The 17,196-nt window shown below is 36.0% G+C and overlaps 1 protein-coding gene across 2 annotated transcripts in view; it reads left to right on the top strand.

Moving 5' to 3' along the window:
- ascc3 (activating signal cointegrator 1 complex subunit 3) overlaps positions 1-17,196 on the top strand; it is a 204,218-nt gene that overhangs the window by 180,575 nt on the left and 6,447 nt on the right. For both annotated transcript variants that reach the window (XM_051865221.1, XM_051865222.1), the window contains exons 35-37: positions 7,405-7,516; positions 9,051-9,185; positions 13,908-14,132. In XM_051865221.1, the coding sequence (XP_051721181.1) occupies positions 7,405-7,516; positions 9,051-9,185; positions 13,908-14,132 (472 nt within the window). The remainder of the gene's footprint in view (positions 1-7,404; positions 7,517-9,050; positions 9,186-13,907; positions 14,133-17,196) is intronic.

Below are 17,196 nucleotides of genomic sequence, written 5' to 3'. Positions count from 1 at the left end.
ATTTAGAATTAATGTAAACTGGAGGGAGTCTGTCAGCTGATTTATCTGAAAGAGATATCGTTAATTTGTAGAGCCTCTTCTGTATTATCAGCACAAGGAGGACACAAGTGTAAAAAATGTATATATTATTAACAAAAGATAAACGAGAATAACTAATAACTTGGGTGTGGCTATGGAAGAGTTACGTTATATTAAGAATAATCAGGGCTTGACATGAACTTTTTTGCTCTCCAGTCACTGTGGCTAGTGGTTTTTCAAAGTTACTAGCCATTCAGCATTTTCACTGGCCACAATTTTGACATTGATACCATTGGGAAAAACTGTCATATAGATATTTTTAATATTATCTCATAATTTGGGAGCAGGTATATTAGGCTGCTGTCACTTTAAGACCTGACGCACGGATCCATTATACTGTTACACATTTTCTTTCTCAACTGTTTAAATTCACTTAAAACATAACTGACAGTGTTTACGTGAACACTCACAAAGACAGGCATTTTGACATTATTCTGTGTGTATTTGACTGTTTAAGCGCAATAAGCAGCAAAAAAGAACTTAATTTAGTATTGAGAGGCGACTTTATGTGTGCACAAAATCTGTGGGAATGAGTAAAATTATGTGCAATTCACGCAATCCCACAATGAAATTCAAGCCCTGTAACACCAACAATATTCATCCGGAGAAAATGAAACGAGTGAGTGAGGGGAGGAGGGTTTGTGTGTAACTCGCTGTCAGAGAGATGAGAGAGAGAGAAAGAGCAGCTGGTATCATGTGTCTATTCTGTGGAAAATGAGTATTAGAAGCATTTCAGATATTTCAGTATCAATATGTATTGAAAAAACTATATTTTTGACAACACTACATTGCACTTAGTTTATTATTTCAGATGCCTTTTTAAAATATTGCCCGAAAAATGTATATATTGTATGTAAAATTCAACGTGGCAAAGTGTCTAGTAGGAGTGACAGTGTTACACCTGTATTTGGTGTGTTAATGTCAAGCCCTGGTTCTAATGGTCTGTAAATTAGAAAATTATATACTGATAATATACAGCAATGCCAAGGTCTCTGGAAAGAGGTTTGGTTAAGTGATATTTACATTCCACGTGGTTGAGTGAGCAGTCCGATGGCAGTGACTTCTTCCAATGGTTGTGCTGGGTGACAATGTAGTGGAGAGAGGAATCTGTTTCAACAGCCTTGAACATGAAGCTCTTTGGGATGCTGATCTCCTGGATCACCAAAATGGTCCTAAAATCTGGAACACGCAGATGAGGCCCTGAAGTAGGTGCAGAAGGTCCTTAACAATCTGGAACATGCAGACAAAGGTACCTTGAAGTGAAGGTTTGCTCTCCTGAGCTTAACCTTGTTGCAAATGTCTGTTTGTATTCTGCTTCTCTGGGCCAGACACTCAGAACTCAATCCGCTTTTGTTTCCCTGGCATAGAGATTTGGAACGTGCTGCATCTGTGATTGTCCCGCTGGACGAAGACTCTGAATGTAGTGTTTGTTAATGTCTGAGACCAAGAACGGCGTATCTGTTGTGTCTCACCCGATGGAAGAATCAGAACGTGGTTGATCTGTTTCTGTCTCACCTTCGTGGGCCCGAGACTCAGAACAAGGAGGAGATTGCAATTTGGTGCTTCTCCATTCCAGTGCTGTGATTGGCTGCTGGCATCAGAGGGGAAACACACAGTTTTGCCTGCCTTCTTTCCCATATGGAACTTATTTGCACAAAGAACACAGTTAGAAGTCTTTAAACTGTCTTTAAAGTTTATCAATGCATTTCTCACTTTCCAAACCACCACCAGAATACCTTTGGCAAAATTCTAGACAAATAGAGTCCAAACAAGATGGGAAAACTGTCATGCATTCATTCAGTTGTACATTAACAGCTGAATTTGTGTAAGATGTTACACTACAGATAGCTGTAACTGAGAATACTTATTTCTGTGAATAAGTATGAAATGGATGTGTGTAGTTTACATCAGTTTTAAGGTTTCCAAACGTGGTTCTGAATGGATTTGGATGGATCTTTGTGGCCTCCCTTTGTTTCACCCACTGCTGCTGAGGTCCTGAGGATTTTTTTTTTATGGCAGTCACTGGCCAAAACCTTAGGAGTTAGTCTCTAGATGGGTGAAGGGCAGAAACTGCATATGGACCAATAAAAAGTCCTGCCCTTCCCGGGCTTGGTACCACAGGTCTTCTCCTAACCTCTAAGAGGTGTCTGGCTATTGTTCTAGCATCTTAATCTGATGCCGTTGGACAGTTTGTTTGTGTTAGTCCGCCAAGATCCAATCAAAATATACCAAATCTTTGTCCACTGTTACGGCCAGAGAGGGGCCTGACCATAAACTGGGCCCTGAAATGTGCTGTTCACCACAAATGAAATAACTAAAGCAAGGAAACACTTTTTATAAGCCATATTATTCCACACATTTCATTTTATTTTTCCCATGTCCACTTATAAGTCTTAATGGTTGTGATTTCATCATCACAGAGCAGTTTAAAGGCATGTTAACACTTGTAGTTTGGGTCTCTTGGTTCTTTTGGTCCGGACCGAACAAGAAAATGACACATTTAGTCCTGATTTGCTTAGCGTTCACACTGTCATTTTTAACACCGAACCTAAAGATACAAAACAAAAAAACAGCTTTTATGATGGATAATTTGCGATGGAACTTAACGAACATCCAAAATGATGCCGTGTTCTGGGCTACACACGCTTGCTGTATGTGCGTACATGGTATTTTTATCAGTTGAGAACTCACAAAGACTTTATAAAATAAAGGAGTGAAAACAGCGGCAGAAATCCCTCCGTCACACACAAACAAAGATCTGTTGTGAGGAGATGCATTTCTGACGCCTGTACCTGAACTATTGGGCAACATCACGACTATGACGAGAAGAACCAGGTGTGCTTGAGCATTCTGACCCTTTTAAGGTCACATCTTATGGCATCACTTCCTGTTTTGGGTTGGTTTAGATGTCTTTGGTCCGTGTTCTGCTCATATTTCAGTCGAACCGCACCAGAGCTCATTTGGAAGGAGATTGAGACCCTCCTTTTCAGGGGTCTTGGTAGTTTAGTTCGCTAGTTTAGTTCGGATGGCAGCGTTTACACTTATTCAAATGAGCCGCACTGACAGCCTTAGTTCCAACAATTGGTCTTTTTTAGTACTTTATCAAGATCATTTTGGTTCTCTCTTTTAGCACATTTTTACTATTACAGCTCTCAAGGTTTACTAATTGTGAAAAGTGCTGCATTATATTTAGATCTATGGCATTATATTTAGATGGTGGCATGAAAGGTTGCTGTGATGAACATTGTAGCTGATCACAGACATGTTGTTGAGCTCATGAAAGCAGTGATCTCGTCATTGAAACTCAATTTCTGCACAATAACAAATGCTTTCCTCATAACTTACAGTGCAAACGAGATGTAACTAAGAGATTCATTGAATTAAAACGGGAGTTTTGGTGTGAGTCCAGAACTCAGTCACTGATAAACTCACTCTGTTTGATTGACAGCTCCAGCGATTGTAAAGGGAGCAACCTTTGATCGCTTTCTATATATAATTTAATCACAGTTTAAATAACAGATTATTTTCATCCTTCTAAGAGAAACAAGGTGAAGTTGAGCGTTTAGTCACTGGTTTACTGACACACAGACAAAGATCATCTGACTGTACATGAATCATTAATATCAGATCAGGCATTATATTAACACAGTTACTGACATATTGTTGCATTACTGTCGAGTTCATATCGTAAAAGTCTGTTTGAAATGCGATTGATTTACCAAAGAATCCACAGTGAAATGTACCGAATACAAATAAATAAAGCTCAACTGAGACATTCACATTGTTGAAAATAAATAACCATATTCCTAGCATTAGGATCCTTTGAAAGGTAATGTTATTTTAGTCCTGTATCGCTCTTCTCTCCTCCTCATCTCACTAACACGCCAGTGGGCGGGGCTAACATTGCAATGATGAAGTAGGCGTTGATTTCTTCTGTGGAGGCGGGGTTTCACCTATCTATAGGCACATTCAAGGATCAGTCGTTCTCTGGGTCTGGTGTCAATAAAAGCTTTTATTGGACTAACAAGGAAGTTTTCAGTTCTGAAACTTACAGGATATTCTTATAGTACGATGACCTCTTATATATCAAAAGCTCAAGGAAAAGTTGATTTCTCAATTCATGACCCATTTAAACCGTGTGATTTCACTGTGTTGTTGCATATTTGCTTCCTGTTAGAATACTGCATGATTAGCTTAGAATAATGATAATGTGTGAGGGTTGATGTCCTCTGAGGGCATTTTAGCATGTTGCCGCAGCTAAGCTTTTTTTAATGTAATTTAAAAACAGCACAACAGCTTCTTTCCAGTAAGGTTGCATGTTAATAATAGCACACACGAGCTCCATTTGACACATCTCCATCTATCTCTGATTCTGTGGCACAGTCACCTTAACATCAGCCGTGATTCACTGGAGCTGAGCAGGACAGGAGCCCCAGAGGCCTCATAAAGAGCTCACATCAGCCTCACAGAGACAGCAGCTAAATGATGCTGACGCTAATGGCAGTGATTTCATTAGCCGTATAGGTGTTCACTACAGCCGTTTGACAGAAACACATCACTGCGACTACTGGCTGTGTAGAATGATGAATAATACTTATCATGTAGTGCTGACATTCACTATTAAAGGGATCTTGATCTTGTAGGATTAAAGAGTTTGATTTACTATGAAGGTTTTTGTTCTTTACATACTCACATATGATACATATTAGTACCTTAAAGTGTACTAAAGGTACACTGGGTACTGCTCCATTAACAAGCTTTTGCACATTAATTTCCATGTATCCATGATTGAACAAATCTGAAATTATCATTACTGTCTATATTTACTATAAAAGGTGAACTGAAATCATTTAATAGCTCAGTTTATTGCAAGCATGTCTAATGGTTAATATACACTAACGGTCAAAGAAATTAATACTTTTATTATTTATAGGACACATTAAATTGATTAAAAGTGACAGTACAGGCATTTATAATGTTCTAAATGATTTCAAATAAATTATATTCAATAATAAAATAAATAAAAAAGAAAGCTTTCTTTGAAGAATCCTGAAAAAAATTATCACAATTTCCAAAAAATATTGCGCAGCACAGCTGTTTTCAGCATTGATCATAATCATAAATGTTTCTTGAGCATCAAATCATCATATCAGAATGATTTCTGAAGGATCATGTGACGCTGAAGACTGGAGTAATGATGCTGAAAATTCAGCTTTGATCACAGGAATAAATTACACTTTACTATATATTCACATAGAAAACAGTTATTTTAAATTGCAATATTTCACAATGTTACTGTATTTTTGGTCCAATAAATGGAGTTTAGTTGAGCAGAAGAGACTTCTTTTAAAAACATTAACAATTCTTAATAATTCCAAACTTTTGAACAGTAAAGAAATGGAGAATAGTTGCTAATATATACTCAGAGAGGTGGTGTAAAATAGTCATGACAAACTAATTCTTGACTAGTTAATGGAAACTGAAACTGTGGTTTGTTTGAACTGTGTTTCTCTCGAAGATTTGTCCAAGACCTGTGGAATTATGTGATGCTATGAAAAATTCAGAAAGAGTCTGTAGACCTGTGGCCTTTTAGTCGTAGACACGTCCTTTTTCACACACACACACACACACACACACAGGCCTCCAGACAGGCAGTTTCCTTCATGACTCGTCTCTACACCTGTTAACTGCTTGGAGATGTTCACATTTTGCAGTGTGTACCAGCTGAAACTGGCCGTGTAAATTATCCTTCCTGATGCTGTGTGTTTGTGTTTGTGTGTGTGTGCACATGGACGTCTGATCATTATTTACATGGACATCTGTATTTACATGTCACTGTGAGTTTTTTTTGCAGATTAACACACAGATCATGTTCTCAATATCTCAGATTTTGAGTGCTGAAGAATATGAGCAGTTTCTACAGAATATATCTGAGTTAACAGTCTTTTTTTCTCTCTCTCTCACACACACACACACACACACACACAAACAGCAGGAGAGTGTTTGCCGTCACTCAGAGTTAATGAAGCACATAGTTGTGTGTGGATCTCATGTGGTTGCTCTTAGAGCTTTGCTGAGCATGGAAGTGATTTCTGCTCTCCAGCAAATCTGGGAATGATTTTGCAGCAAAGCATTGCTTTTCTGGAGGTGTGGATGTGTTGTTTTTGAATAAACACACACCTGTGCTGTCAAAGCAGGCTTGTGTTTTTGTGCCTCTGTGCACACATCTCTGTCAGTGTGAAATGCATTACTTGCTTACACTATATTGATGAATACATACTTTGATGTATTTATTAAATCATTTTGATGACCATGTCCATACTATTATTGTTGTATCTTTTAAGTGCATCGCTCAACATTCTCCGGCATGTTTCAGGCTGCGACTCCAACGTTGAATTTCTAAAAATATCACAAATTAACTTGATGTGATTGTCAGCATTACGATGTGCATTATGATATGATTTTACATAAATACATACATTTGCACAGTTTATGGAAATGCAGAAGAATTTAATTTGATTTTTATTAATGCTGGATAAATCTTTTAACTGTATGTCACTTCAGTGAAAGATTTGCAGTTCACTTTGAGTTGTTTGTGTGTGGTTTTCATCACGCGGGACGAACAGGAGACATGCATCATTTAGAACGTGTCATTATTCCTGCCTTTAAATCTACTTGAAAATAATTGAAATTAATTTGACATTAATCTTAGGTCTGTTGTGATTCATGTCACCATTGCATTATCCAGCAATCTTATTACATTTTCCTCCGTAGTGCACAGCTGTAGTGTGAACAGGGTTTTTTAGAAGCAGTCAAAACAGTATAGATTTATAACATCACATCTGCTCATTTGTGACAGTGCAGCCTTATGATTTATTGATGCACTGCAGCGAAATCATATTCTTCATGTCTTGTTCTCCAGTAAAAAAATGTCTAAGCATTCTTCAAAATAATAAATTCAGCTGATTAGGACCTATTGTTGAATACATGTGCATTTTGTCTGATGGCACTGGTGGATTTTTTACTTGTTTTTGTTTAAAACATATTAATATCTTCATATCTTCATATCTTATCCAAGATACTTTAATATGCAGCTTTTGCTTACTGCAGTAGTTGATATCCTATGAAATTCTCAAGAAAATGTATCCTGTTTTAAGCATATTTAGATGTTTTTATGAGAAAATAAGATACTCCGAATCATCGAAGATACTCATTAAGAAGATTACATTGAAATAAGCAGATTTTCTGTGTTGAATATTGCAGATACGTCATTTTAGTGTCTGTGTTTTTCTCTTCCACTTTTAACTGTTCTCTCTACGTTCTCAGCTACTATAGTTTGGACGACACCAGCCATGAAACCATTAACAAATACCTTTCAAACCTGGTGGGGAGGAGTCTAAGAGACCTGGAGTGTTCCTACTGCATGGAAATACAGCAGGTACAGTACCATTTCCATTTAGTTTTGTTAATTTATTCATCTATTTGTTCATTGTTACTGTTATTATCAGCTATTAGGGGTGGGGAAAAATCGATTCGCATATAAATTGCGATTTTATCTTCTACCGATTTGCATCAATTCACAAATTTCAAAAATAGATTTTCTGAAGTGTTACACTTCTTTAACTTCACAGTACTCCTTAAAGTTATAGACATGTTAGAGTGTTATTAATCACAATAAGCTGCGAAAAAGACTCAATGTTGTGCTTGCACAGTCTGTTATGTAAACAGTCAGGAGAAAATCAGATGTGTAACAGTGTATTAGACCCGTGCGTTCATTCTTAAAAGGACAGCATAAACTGCTGTGTCTGTTTCATTAATGTTAATTTAAAAAAAAATTAAAAAATCATTGCTTTTGAATGAATCACTTTTGTATCTTTAATATGAATCAGTTAATATTTAATGTATACAGTGAAGACTATACAGTGTTTTATTTTTATATTTGATTATTCAATTTCTGTAGTATTTCTTACTACACGTTAAATAAACCTAGACTACTGTACCTCAAAATCTTAATTTATTAATTTGTTTATTGTTTTTCTATTGTATTTGTCCTATTGTTTGTAATTTGCTTCTTTGTTCCTATATTTAATATCAAAAATAAAATAAAATTTCCTGCCTTGCCTGTCAGTCATGTGTGTAATGATCACAGTCAGCTTATGGTTTATAATGTTGTGTTGGCTAAAATGAGAAGAAAAATGACATATTAAACTGTCTACCACAGTCAAATAGGAAAAGTAACACAAAACAAACTAGAATCAAATCTATGCATTTATCGAATCAAAATTTGATTCAAAATCAGAATCGATTTTTAATCGAATCCTGACCTCAAGAATCGATTTGAATTGAATCGTGAGGCACCAAAAGATTCACATCCCTATCAGCTATTACTGCAATATTATTTCTAGTATGATTTTATTATTTAGGTCAGAGCTGCCAAATCTGTAGTCATTAGAATTGTTACATCAGGTCAATTTCAAACCCTAGCGAGGTTTCTCTGGGCTGTGAAGGATAGAACGAGTGGATCCTTCGCAGCCTAGCCTATCCCAAGATTTATTGCGTTGACGACTGGATTTTTTTGCCAGATTACACTTACAATTGTTGGGTTTCAACTTACTTGAATATCTAATGATGCAAATGTTTTTAACATTAACAAGCTTATCAGAAATCGTCTGAATTGGAGGTTTAAATATTTATAATATTGACAACAAATTGTCCTAATAACAAACAATGTTTTTTTTTTTTTTTTTTTACATTTTTGTGCATGTAAATACATTGTGTTGGAGCCTCTAATGCGTTTGTTCAGAGAGTCTTTGTTTTACTGCTTGTGTCCTCTGTAGATGTCCTGAAGCAGTCTCAGAAGTCATGTAAATGAACTCAGTTTCTGCTGGAGGAATGTCATCTTTGACCTGCCCTCAGTACGGCTGTATTTTGACCTGTGGTGTGTTAATCAGTGACTGTCTTGTTTTGTTCAGGACGATCACACCATCGAGCCGCTGACGTACGGCCGCATTGCATCCTACTATTACCTGAAACACCAGACCATCCGCATGTTCAAAGAGCGTCTGAAGCCAGAGCTGCCCGTCCAAGAGCTGCTGGCCGTCCTGTCGGTGAGCAAACATTCATTTTAAAAGGATCCAGACTGTGCTCTCATCTTCTGCTCGTTGATGCGTTCAGGGACAGTGCACTTTAAACACCAATGCATCACCACCTTCACTGGCCAACATCCTGACACAGTTAATGATTATTCCATGAGTCCAGTGTGGCTTGATACAGCTGAGCGCACACACACACACACACACACACACACACATAATTGCACCCCTAAGGGTTGGTGTGAAAATTAGCAGCTCTTTACGTCCGCCTCATTAGAGTGCCGCCCCTCTCGGCCCCGCTCTCACTGATCGCAGCCATAATTGAGACATAAAGGCTTTTCACACTCCACTGACGTCCTGCGACATGACATCTGTCTCACACTACCGCACAACTGATGGAAACTCTCAAAGAATATTGTTAAAACATGTTTTTAGAACCAGACCATTTGAGTTTAGAGACAGAGCTGAAGTATATTTTCATTTTCCACAAACGTGGTGCAAGTTTCTGTCCTGTACATTTAATCTAAGCAAAAAAGGCACAAATCTTATTTTAATTAATTTAATTTTGTTTTGTTTTTAAGAAAAGTTATTTATTATTTAATTGTGATGTTTATTTAATGGAATCAGTTTTAGACAATTTTAGTCCCCAAATATCGATAGCAGTGTTGCAAAAATAGATTAAGCAGCTCAAATCATTTCTGCTTTGACCTTCTGATGTGAACAAGCAACATTTTTGTCTGAAGTTTAAGCACTTTTTACTGAAAATAACAAAACATTTATCGTCATTATTTAGTTTCAAGCCATTTGGGGAAAAAGGTACAGTATATGTGACCTGTTCCATCATTTTGAGTTGCTTTAAATCAGAAAACATTTTAAAATATATACACTAAATTAATTAAAATTTAAAAATGTAAATTAGATTTTATAATATTATATAATATAATATTGTAAAATCATATACAGTAGTGACCAAAAGTGATGTCCAGCTAGGAAAATTAAAATAATTGAACTTTATTTAAATATTGTTTTAAATGTTTTAAAGGGTTAGTTCACCCGAAAATGTAATTTCTGTCATTAATTACTCACCCTCATGTCGTTCCACACCTGTAAGACCTTCGTTCATCTTCAGAACACAAATTAAGATATTTTTGATAAAATCTGAGAGGTATATGACTCGTCCATAGACAGCAATATAATCAACACTGTCAAGGTCCAGAAAGGTACTAAAGACATTGTTACTGCAGTGGTTCAACCTTAATGTTATGAAGAGACGAGAATACTTTTTGTGCACAAAAAAAAAACAAAAATAACCACTTTATTCAACAATCTCTTCTCTTTCCCACGATGAAAAGTAGCTTACATGAAACTGACCAAGCTTGATGCATTTTTCCTAGCTGACGCAGGCGTTCACTCTCTGTTTGAATGTATCGCCTCAGAATTTGCGTCTGACGGAGTATTTTAAGTTGATTTAGCTGATATGTGAATAAAATCCAGCAAAACTCCAAATAAGGATGAAGTCCTATTAAAGGTTAATTTAGTGCAAGATTAGTTGCTCTTCTGTTATAATTGTGAAAGAAGACGTTTTTACAGACAGTCATTCTCAAGATTTATCCATAACCTTCCTAAAAGAATGAAAGAGAAAAGACATCAGAGACCGTGACCGCAGCATGACCTGGGCAAACAAACTACCAGAGGCCGTCTCAGATTACCTGATGATAAAGACATCGCCACGAATGATTCTGCTCAAAATACAGAAGGTCTGAGAGAGAGGAGCTCTGAGTCATGTCTGTGAATGTTAATGTCGGCGTGTTTGTGTGTCAGTAATAGGAAAAGAGCACATGTTAATGTGGTAATGACGCCCGAGGCAGCAGGGATAAATCACTGATCCTCACAGTTACATGTTTCCCGCTTGATTATCCACTTACCACTCGCTCATTACATCTCGCTGTCTAACGCTCGCACTGGTCGCTTAACAAAAGCATGACATGAGGTGGGCAGAACCCCCATTTTCACTCTAACCAGTCATTCAATAGCAACAAATGACCCCTCTGCATGACGCCTCCCCCATCAGCCCCTCACTCACCCTTATTGTCCTCTAATTACCGTGGAGCGGTTCATAATGAGACAGCGAGTCAAGCCGGCCCTCACAGCTCCAGGAGCTCCCCCTCGTCCCACCACTGCGGTCTTGACCTTCTCAATTGTAACCGGCAATTAAAACGATACAACAAAGCTATAAACTGTTAAATGAAGACTTCAGTATGTCCAGTAGCTCAGGTGGTTGAGTGTGGAGATATCAACACAGATTGTGTGTTTGACTCCCAGATGAATGTGCTGATGAGAAGTATACTGATTCTAACAAGCATATTCTTGCAGTGCATTGTAAGTTGTTTGAGATCAAGTGCATAAATATGAATATCCTGAGGGTTTGAGCACCACCCTGTTACTGCATAATTTTCAGCTTTTTACAAAAATTAGAACATTCAGTGAAATTATAGCACTCAAGAAGTAACATTATTTGGACTCTTTTCAAATAATACAGAATCATATAATTTTTCTAACATAATTCTAGTGTTGACTGCATTCATGAAGCCTAACTGTTCCACCCTGTCATTATAGTTATTGTAAGACAAACTATCTTTTTTTATTGAATTGTATGCAAAATATAAGTAAATTTTTGAAGTGTTAATGTCATAAATGTATCATTTTTTATTTATTTAATTAGAATTCAGTTAGAAAATTAAAAACAACCAATTAAGGTTTTAAAGTAGTCTTAAGTTTAAAGTTATTTGTAATGTTTGGGATAAAATATGTAGCTCTTATGTTTTTGTGACTCAAGAAAATTTTTTTGAAGGAATTCTGACAATAAAGTGAAGAATTTAGTCCCTAAATTAAAGAAAGAAAAAAAAGATCCTAAGATTTGGTAACAAGGTTGGGAAAAAAAATTAAACAACTTTGACTCTCAGATGAATATGCTGATGAAAAGCGCACTAATTACAACAAGCATATTCTTGCAGTGCATTGTAAGTTGTTTTAGATCAAATGCATAAATATAAATATCCTGAGGGTTTGAGCACCACCCTGTTACTGCATAATTTTCAGCTTTTTGCAAAAATTTTAATATTCAATGAAATTATGGCACTGGAAATGTAACATTATTTGAACTCTTTTCAAATAATACAGAATCATATAATTTTTCTAACAAAATTCAAGTGTTGACTGCATTCATGAAGCCTAACCGTTCCACCCTGTCATTATAGTTATTGTAAGACAAATCTTTTTTGTCTTAAAATAATATACAAGAAAAATTTTCTGCATGTCTGCAGAAAAAATTTATATATCTTATATTATAATATATGAATATATTATAATATATCTTATTTATATATTTTATTAAATATTTTATTTATATTTGAATTAAAAAAAATATTTATATAAAATGTATTTATTTGTTTAATAATTAAATAATGTTAAATAGTATACAAGTAAATTATTGGAGTGTTAATATCATAAAAGTATCATTTTTAATATTTGTATTAATTTACTTTTATTTAACCTATTTAATTATAATTCAGTTAAAAATACATACATACAGTTAAGGGTTTTAAAGTAGTCTTAACTACAATTTAAAGTTATTTGTAATGTGTGGGATAAAATATGTGGCTCTTATGTTTTTTGTTGTTGTTGTTTTGTTTTGTTTTGTTTTTTGTCCCTAAATTAAAAAAAAAAAAAAAAAAAAAAAAAAAAAAAAGATCCTAAGATTTAGTAACGGTTAAAAAAAAAAAAAATTATATTAATAAATCAATGTATATAATATTTAGTTTAACCTCTTGTGGTTGACATTCAAAACACAGGCATTGTAAGCCTAAGTAGATAGTAGAAACATCGGCACCAGTGGTCTCTACGATCAACTGAGCTCACGATGATTTTGAGAAACACAGCCCTGGACAGTTTGAGCTCTGTTTACAGATCACTTTCCTATCTTCTGTATATCGATGCAGACTTCACATCATGGGGCTCTATCTCTCATGCCAGTTTATTACTGAGGTGTAGCAGTAGAAGAATATGCCTCAGTGCTTCCCAAAATATCCTCTCCATTAAGAGTTTTGGCAGTCCATAATACAATATATTTTTGATAAAGACAGGATAATCATTGGAAAAAAGCGTTTTATCCATCAGCAGTTGATTTGATAGTGAAAAGTGATTGCTGTTTGACAGATGACTGGAGAGAAGAGGTTGAAAAAGAAGAGGGATGGTTAACATCATCCTAAGATGAAGAGACAGAGAATGTTAGGACATTTTGATGAAATTATGAATAACATCCTCTGATAAAGTGTGCACAATATGACCAGGCTTTATTGTAGAAGTTACTTTGTAGTTTTTCAGTTAGTTACATTTACAGTCGTGCAATATTCAAAATATCGTAAAAGTTGAAATCTGCTTATTAATAGTTAGTAAGGTAGTTGTTAAGTTTAGGTATTGGGTAGGATTAAGGGATGTAGAATATGATCATGCAGAATAAGGCATTAATATCTGCTTTATAAGTACTAATAAACATCCAATATACTAGTAATTTGCAAGCTAATAAGCAACTAGTTAAAAGTGAGAATTGAACCCTAAAATAAAGTTACCCAGTTTTTAAATTTTTTTAACGGAATATCCGCTGGAAGTGGACTGGCGGGTGTATTTGAAGCGAGTTTGGTGGCAGGTGTTCAGCGGATGCTGCGTGTGTGTTCACAGGAAGCAGAGGAGTACGCCGAGCTCCCCGTACGTCACAACGAAGACCAGCTGAACAGTGAGCTGGCCCAGCGGCTGCCCCTACCGGTCAACCCTCACTCCTATGACAGCGCACACACCAAGACACACCTGCTGATGCAGGCCCACTTCAGCCGCGCACAGCTGCCCTGCAGCGACTACGGGACCGACACCAAGACCGCGCTGGACAACGCCATCCGCATCTGCCAGGTGTGTGTTTATGTATGAGTTATAAAACGACAAAGTCATTTGTATGTCCACACCAGACACGACATGGCTGCGAGACGCAAAAAAAGGAGTCATAATCACAGCCAATCAGAAGAGAGTGTCGCTCTACACATGCTGTCTCGTGTTCGCAATGAAATGAGTACATAATCAAGTTAAACCACTGTAATATTTTTAAAAATACATCGATTTGCTGACTCCAAACTTCTGAACAGCAGTGTATATTTAGTGATTTACATAATAACAGTTAACATACATTAGGTGATGGCAATATCAACTTTTGGAGATTTTGGAAATGACACGCTTCTGTTAGTCAGCCAAATGGTGCAGTTATTAATCAATGCTGATAACCTTAGAATGGCAAAAATATTGTGTGATTAATCAGTCTTTCTGACTATTGTTAGTCAACATGAAGCACAGACTTTTCCAGCAGTCTTGAGTTCCGGAAGTGTTTTTCCTATTCATTTTCTCTGTAGAATTTTCAGAAAATAACAAAAAAAAAAAGGATATTTGCTGCTTGTTCAAAGTACATAATTAAAATGAGCTAAAGCAGCACAATTGCTATGCATTTTGTCCTAACTTGATTTCATTGTGTTCAATCCACTTAAATATATTTAAAATTTAATGGAATATATCTTACGCAGCACAACTGTTTTCAACACTGATAATAATCATAAATGTTTCTTGATCATCAAATCAGCATATCAGAATGATTTCTGAAGGATCATGTGACACTGAAGACTGGAGTAATGATGCTGAAAATTCAGCTTTGATCACAGGAATAAATTACAGCTTAACATATATTCACATAGAAAACAGCTGATTTACATTGTAATAATATTTCACAATTTTACTGTTTGTATTTATAAATGCAGTCTGGGTGAGCAGAAGTGTAGAGTGTACTTCAGCATTGATATCAGACACTGGCATTGAAAACTGAATACTTGTAGAACACTCTTTAGATCAACCCTAAGGTCAGTTTAGCACATACAGTATTTGAGCAGTAGAAGTAATAGCAAAACAATAAAATTATTGTTGGATATTGTGTGTGTGCGCGCGCACGCTCTTTTCTAAGACAGCATCGTAATGCTGCCCTGCCGTCCCGTGTTATTCTGGCGTGTGTAAACAGACTCGCAGTGCAACACGCTGAGGACAGAGTGTCTGAAGTGTGGATATGATTTATGGATATTCGGCGGTGAGGTCGTTTGGAACGTCATAAAACACTGGCCTCAGGGGCGGCCATAAAACAGAGCCTGCGCTGCCTGGTCCAGCCAAGCAACCTGATGTTGATTGTTCATGCCTGATGGCACACCTTCGAATCTGTTTGCAATTGGCTATGCCTGAGACCGCACTCTTGATTTTCTCTGGCCGGGGACTGGACAGATTGTCCACGCTGGCGGTCCGGCTCTGCCAACACTGGTGATTCTCTACGGCCGCCGCGTGTGTGTCTGGGAGTGATTGGCTATGCTTCTACATGATGTGGTTACTTTTCTGGGTTCCTGCTGTGACAGTGTTGCTGGCAGCCCCGTGCGTTCATAGCCGTTTGTCTCTTACACAGCTGAGCTCATCCTGCTGTGATGTCAGAGAATTAACCCTTCCCATGATGCCCAGCTGGGCTGATTACATTTGAATGTTTATTTCCCCCCTCTCTCTCTCTCTCTCTGTACTTACCATGAATTATAGACTATCACAGTGTGAGTTATTACATGAAGGTTATTACAAAAATCTCTTCTGCTCACCAAGGCTGCATTTATTTAATCAAAAATACAGTAAAAACTGTAATATTGTGAAATATTATCACAATTTAAAGTAGTTGTTTCCACCACTAAAAAAAATAAAATAAAAAGGTAATTACGACTTTTTATCACATAATTCTGACTTTTTTCTCAGAATTGCAAGATTTAAACTCGCAATTACGTGAAATAAAGTTAGAATTGATTTTTTTTCTCAGAATTGTGAGATATAAACCCAACTGCGAGTTATAAAGTCAGAATTGCATGGTACAAACTCACATTTGCATCTTATAAAGTCAGAATTGTGAGATAAAAAGTCGCAATTACTATTTTTTACTTTTTATTTCATGGTGGAAACAAGCTTCCATAGTTCTCTATGTGAATATATGTTAAAATATAATTTATTTCTGAGATCAAAGCTGAATTTTCAGCATCATTACTCCAGTCTACAGTGTCACATGATCCTTCAGAAATCATTCTAATATGATGATTTGATGCTCAAGAAACATTTATGATTATTATCAGTGTTGAAAACCGTTGTGCTGCTTTCAACATTTTAGTGCAAATCATGATACATTTGTTTTCAGGATTATTTGATGAATAGAAAGTTCTAAAGAACATCATTTATTTGAAATAGAATCTTTTGTAACATTATAAATGTCTTTACTGTCACTTTTGATCATTGTAAAGCATCCTTTCTAAATAAAAGTATTAATTTCTTGCAAAAAAAAAACAAAACTTACGAACCACATACTTGTGAACGGGAACAATTAATCTTTTATCTGCAAACTTTGCATCCAAAATTCAAATATGTTTATATGTTTTGTTTTGACAGATGTTATGTTATATCATCTTTTAAAATTAGCAATGTTTTACAATTTAAATGTGAAAACAGTCTTGTCAGACATCATTGAAGGAGGAATGATTGTGTAAAGTTCATATTTTCAAACTAAAAAGTCATTGTTTTTTTAGAACAACTAATTGTCTTGCAGAAGTCGTGTATCGTGGGCTGGTTTACAGTCGGTCCCAAAATCATCAGAAAGAAACTGACCTACAGATTGCTCACAGTGTCCTTTAAGAGGCTTTTAGTTCTGATGATAATTTTAATAGTAATTATTAATAGCAATAATTAAAATGACCTTATTACAATCTCATTAACACACACATCTTCAATAATATACAAAAAAATGTAGATCCTACTCTAGTAGCAAACTAATTAGGGGTGGTTGATATGACCGAAATCTTATTTCACAATATATGAGTAATGTTATCAAATGTCTCAGATGGCGCTCAGAAACCGTCTCTGACAGAGTGGG

Source organism: Ctenopharyngodon idella, chromosome 16 (genome assembly GCF_019924925.1).
Source record: "Ctenopharyngodon idella isolate HZGC_01 chromosome 16, HZGC01, whole genome shotgun sequence".
In the NCBI taxonomy this organism is placed as follows: Eukaryota; Metazoa; Chordata; class Actinopteri; order Cypriniformes; family Xenocyprididae; genus Ctenopharyngodon; species Ctenopharyngodon idella.
This window is presented reverse-complemented; position numbering and strand designations above follow the sequence as displayed.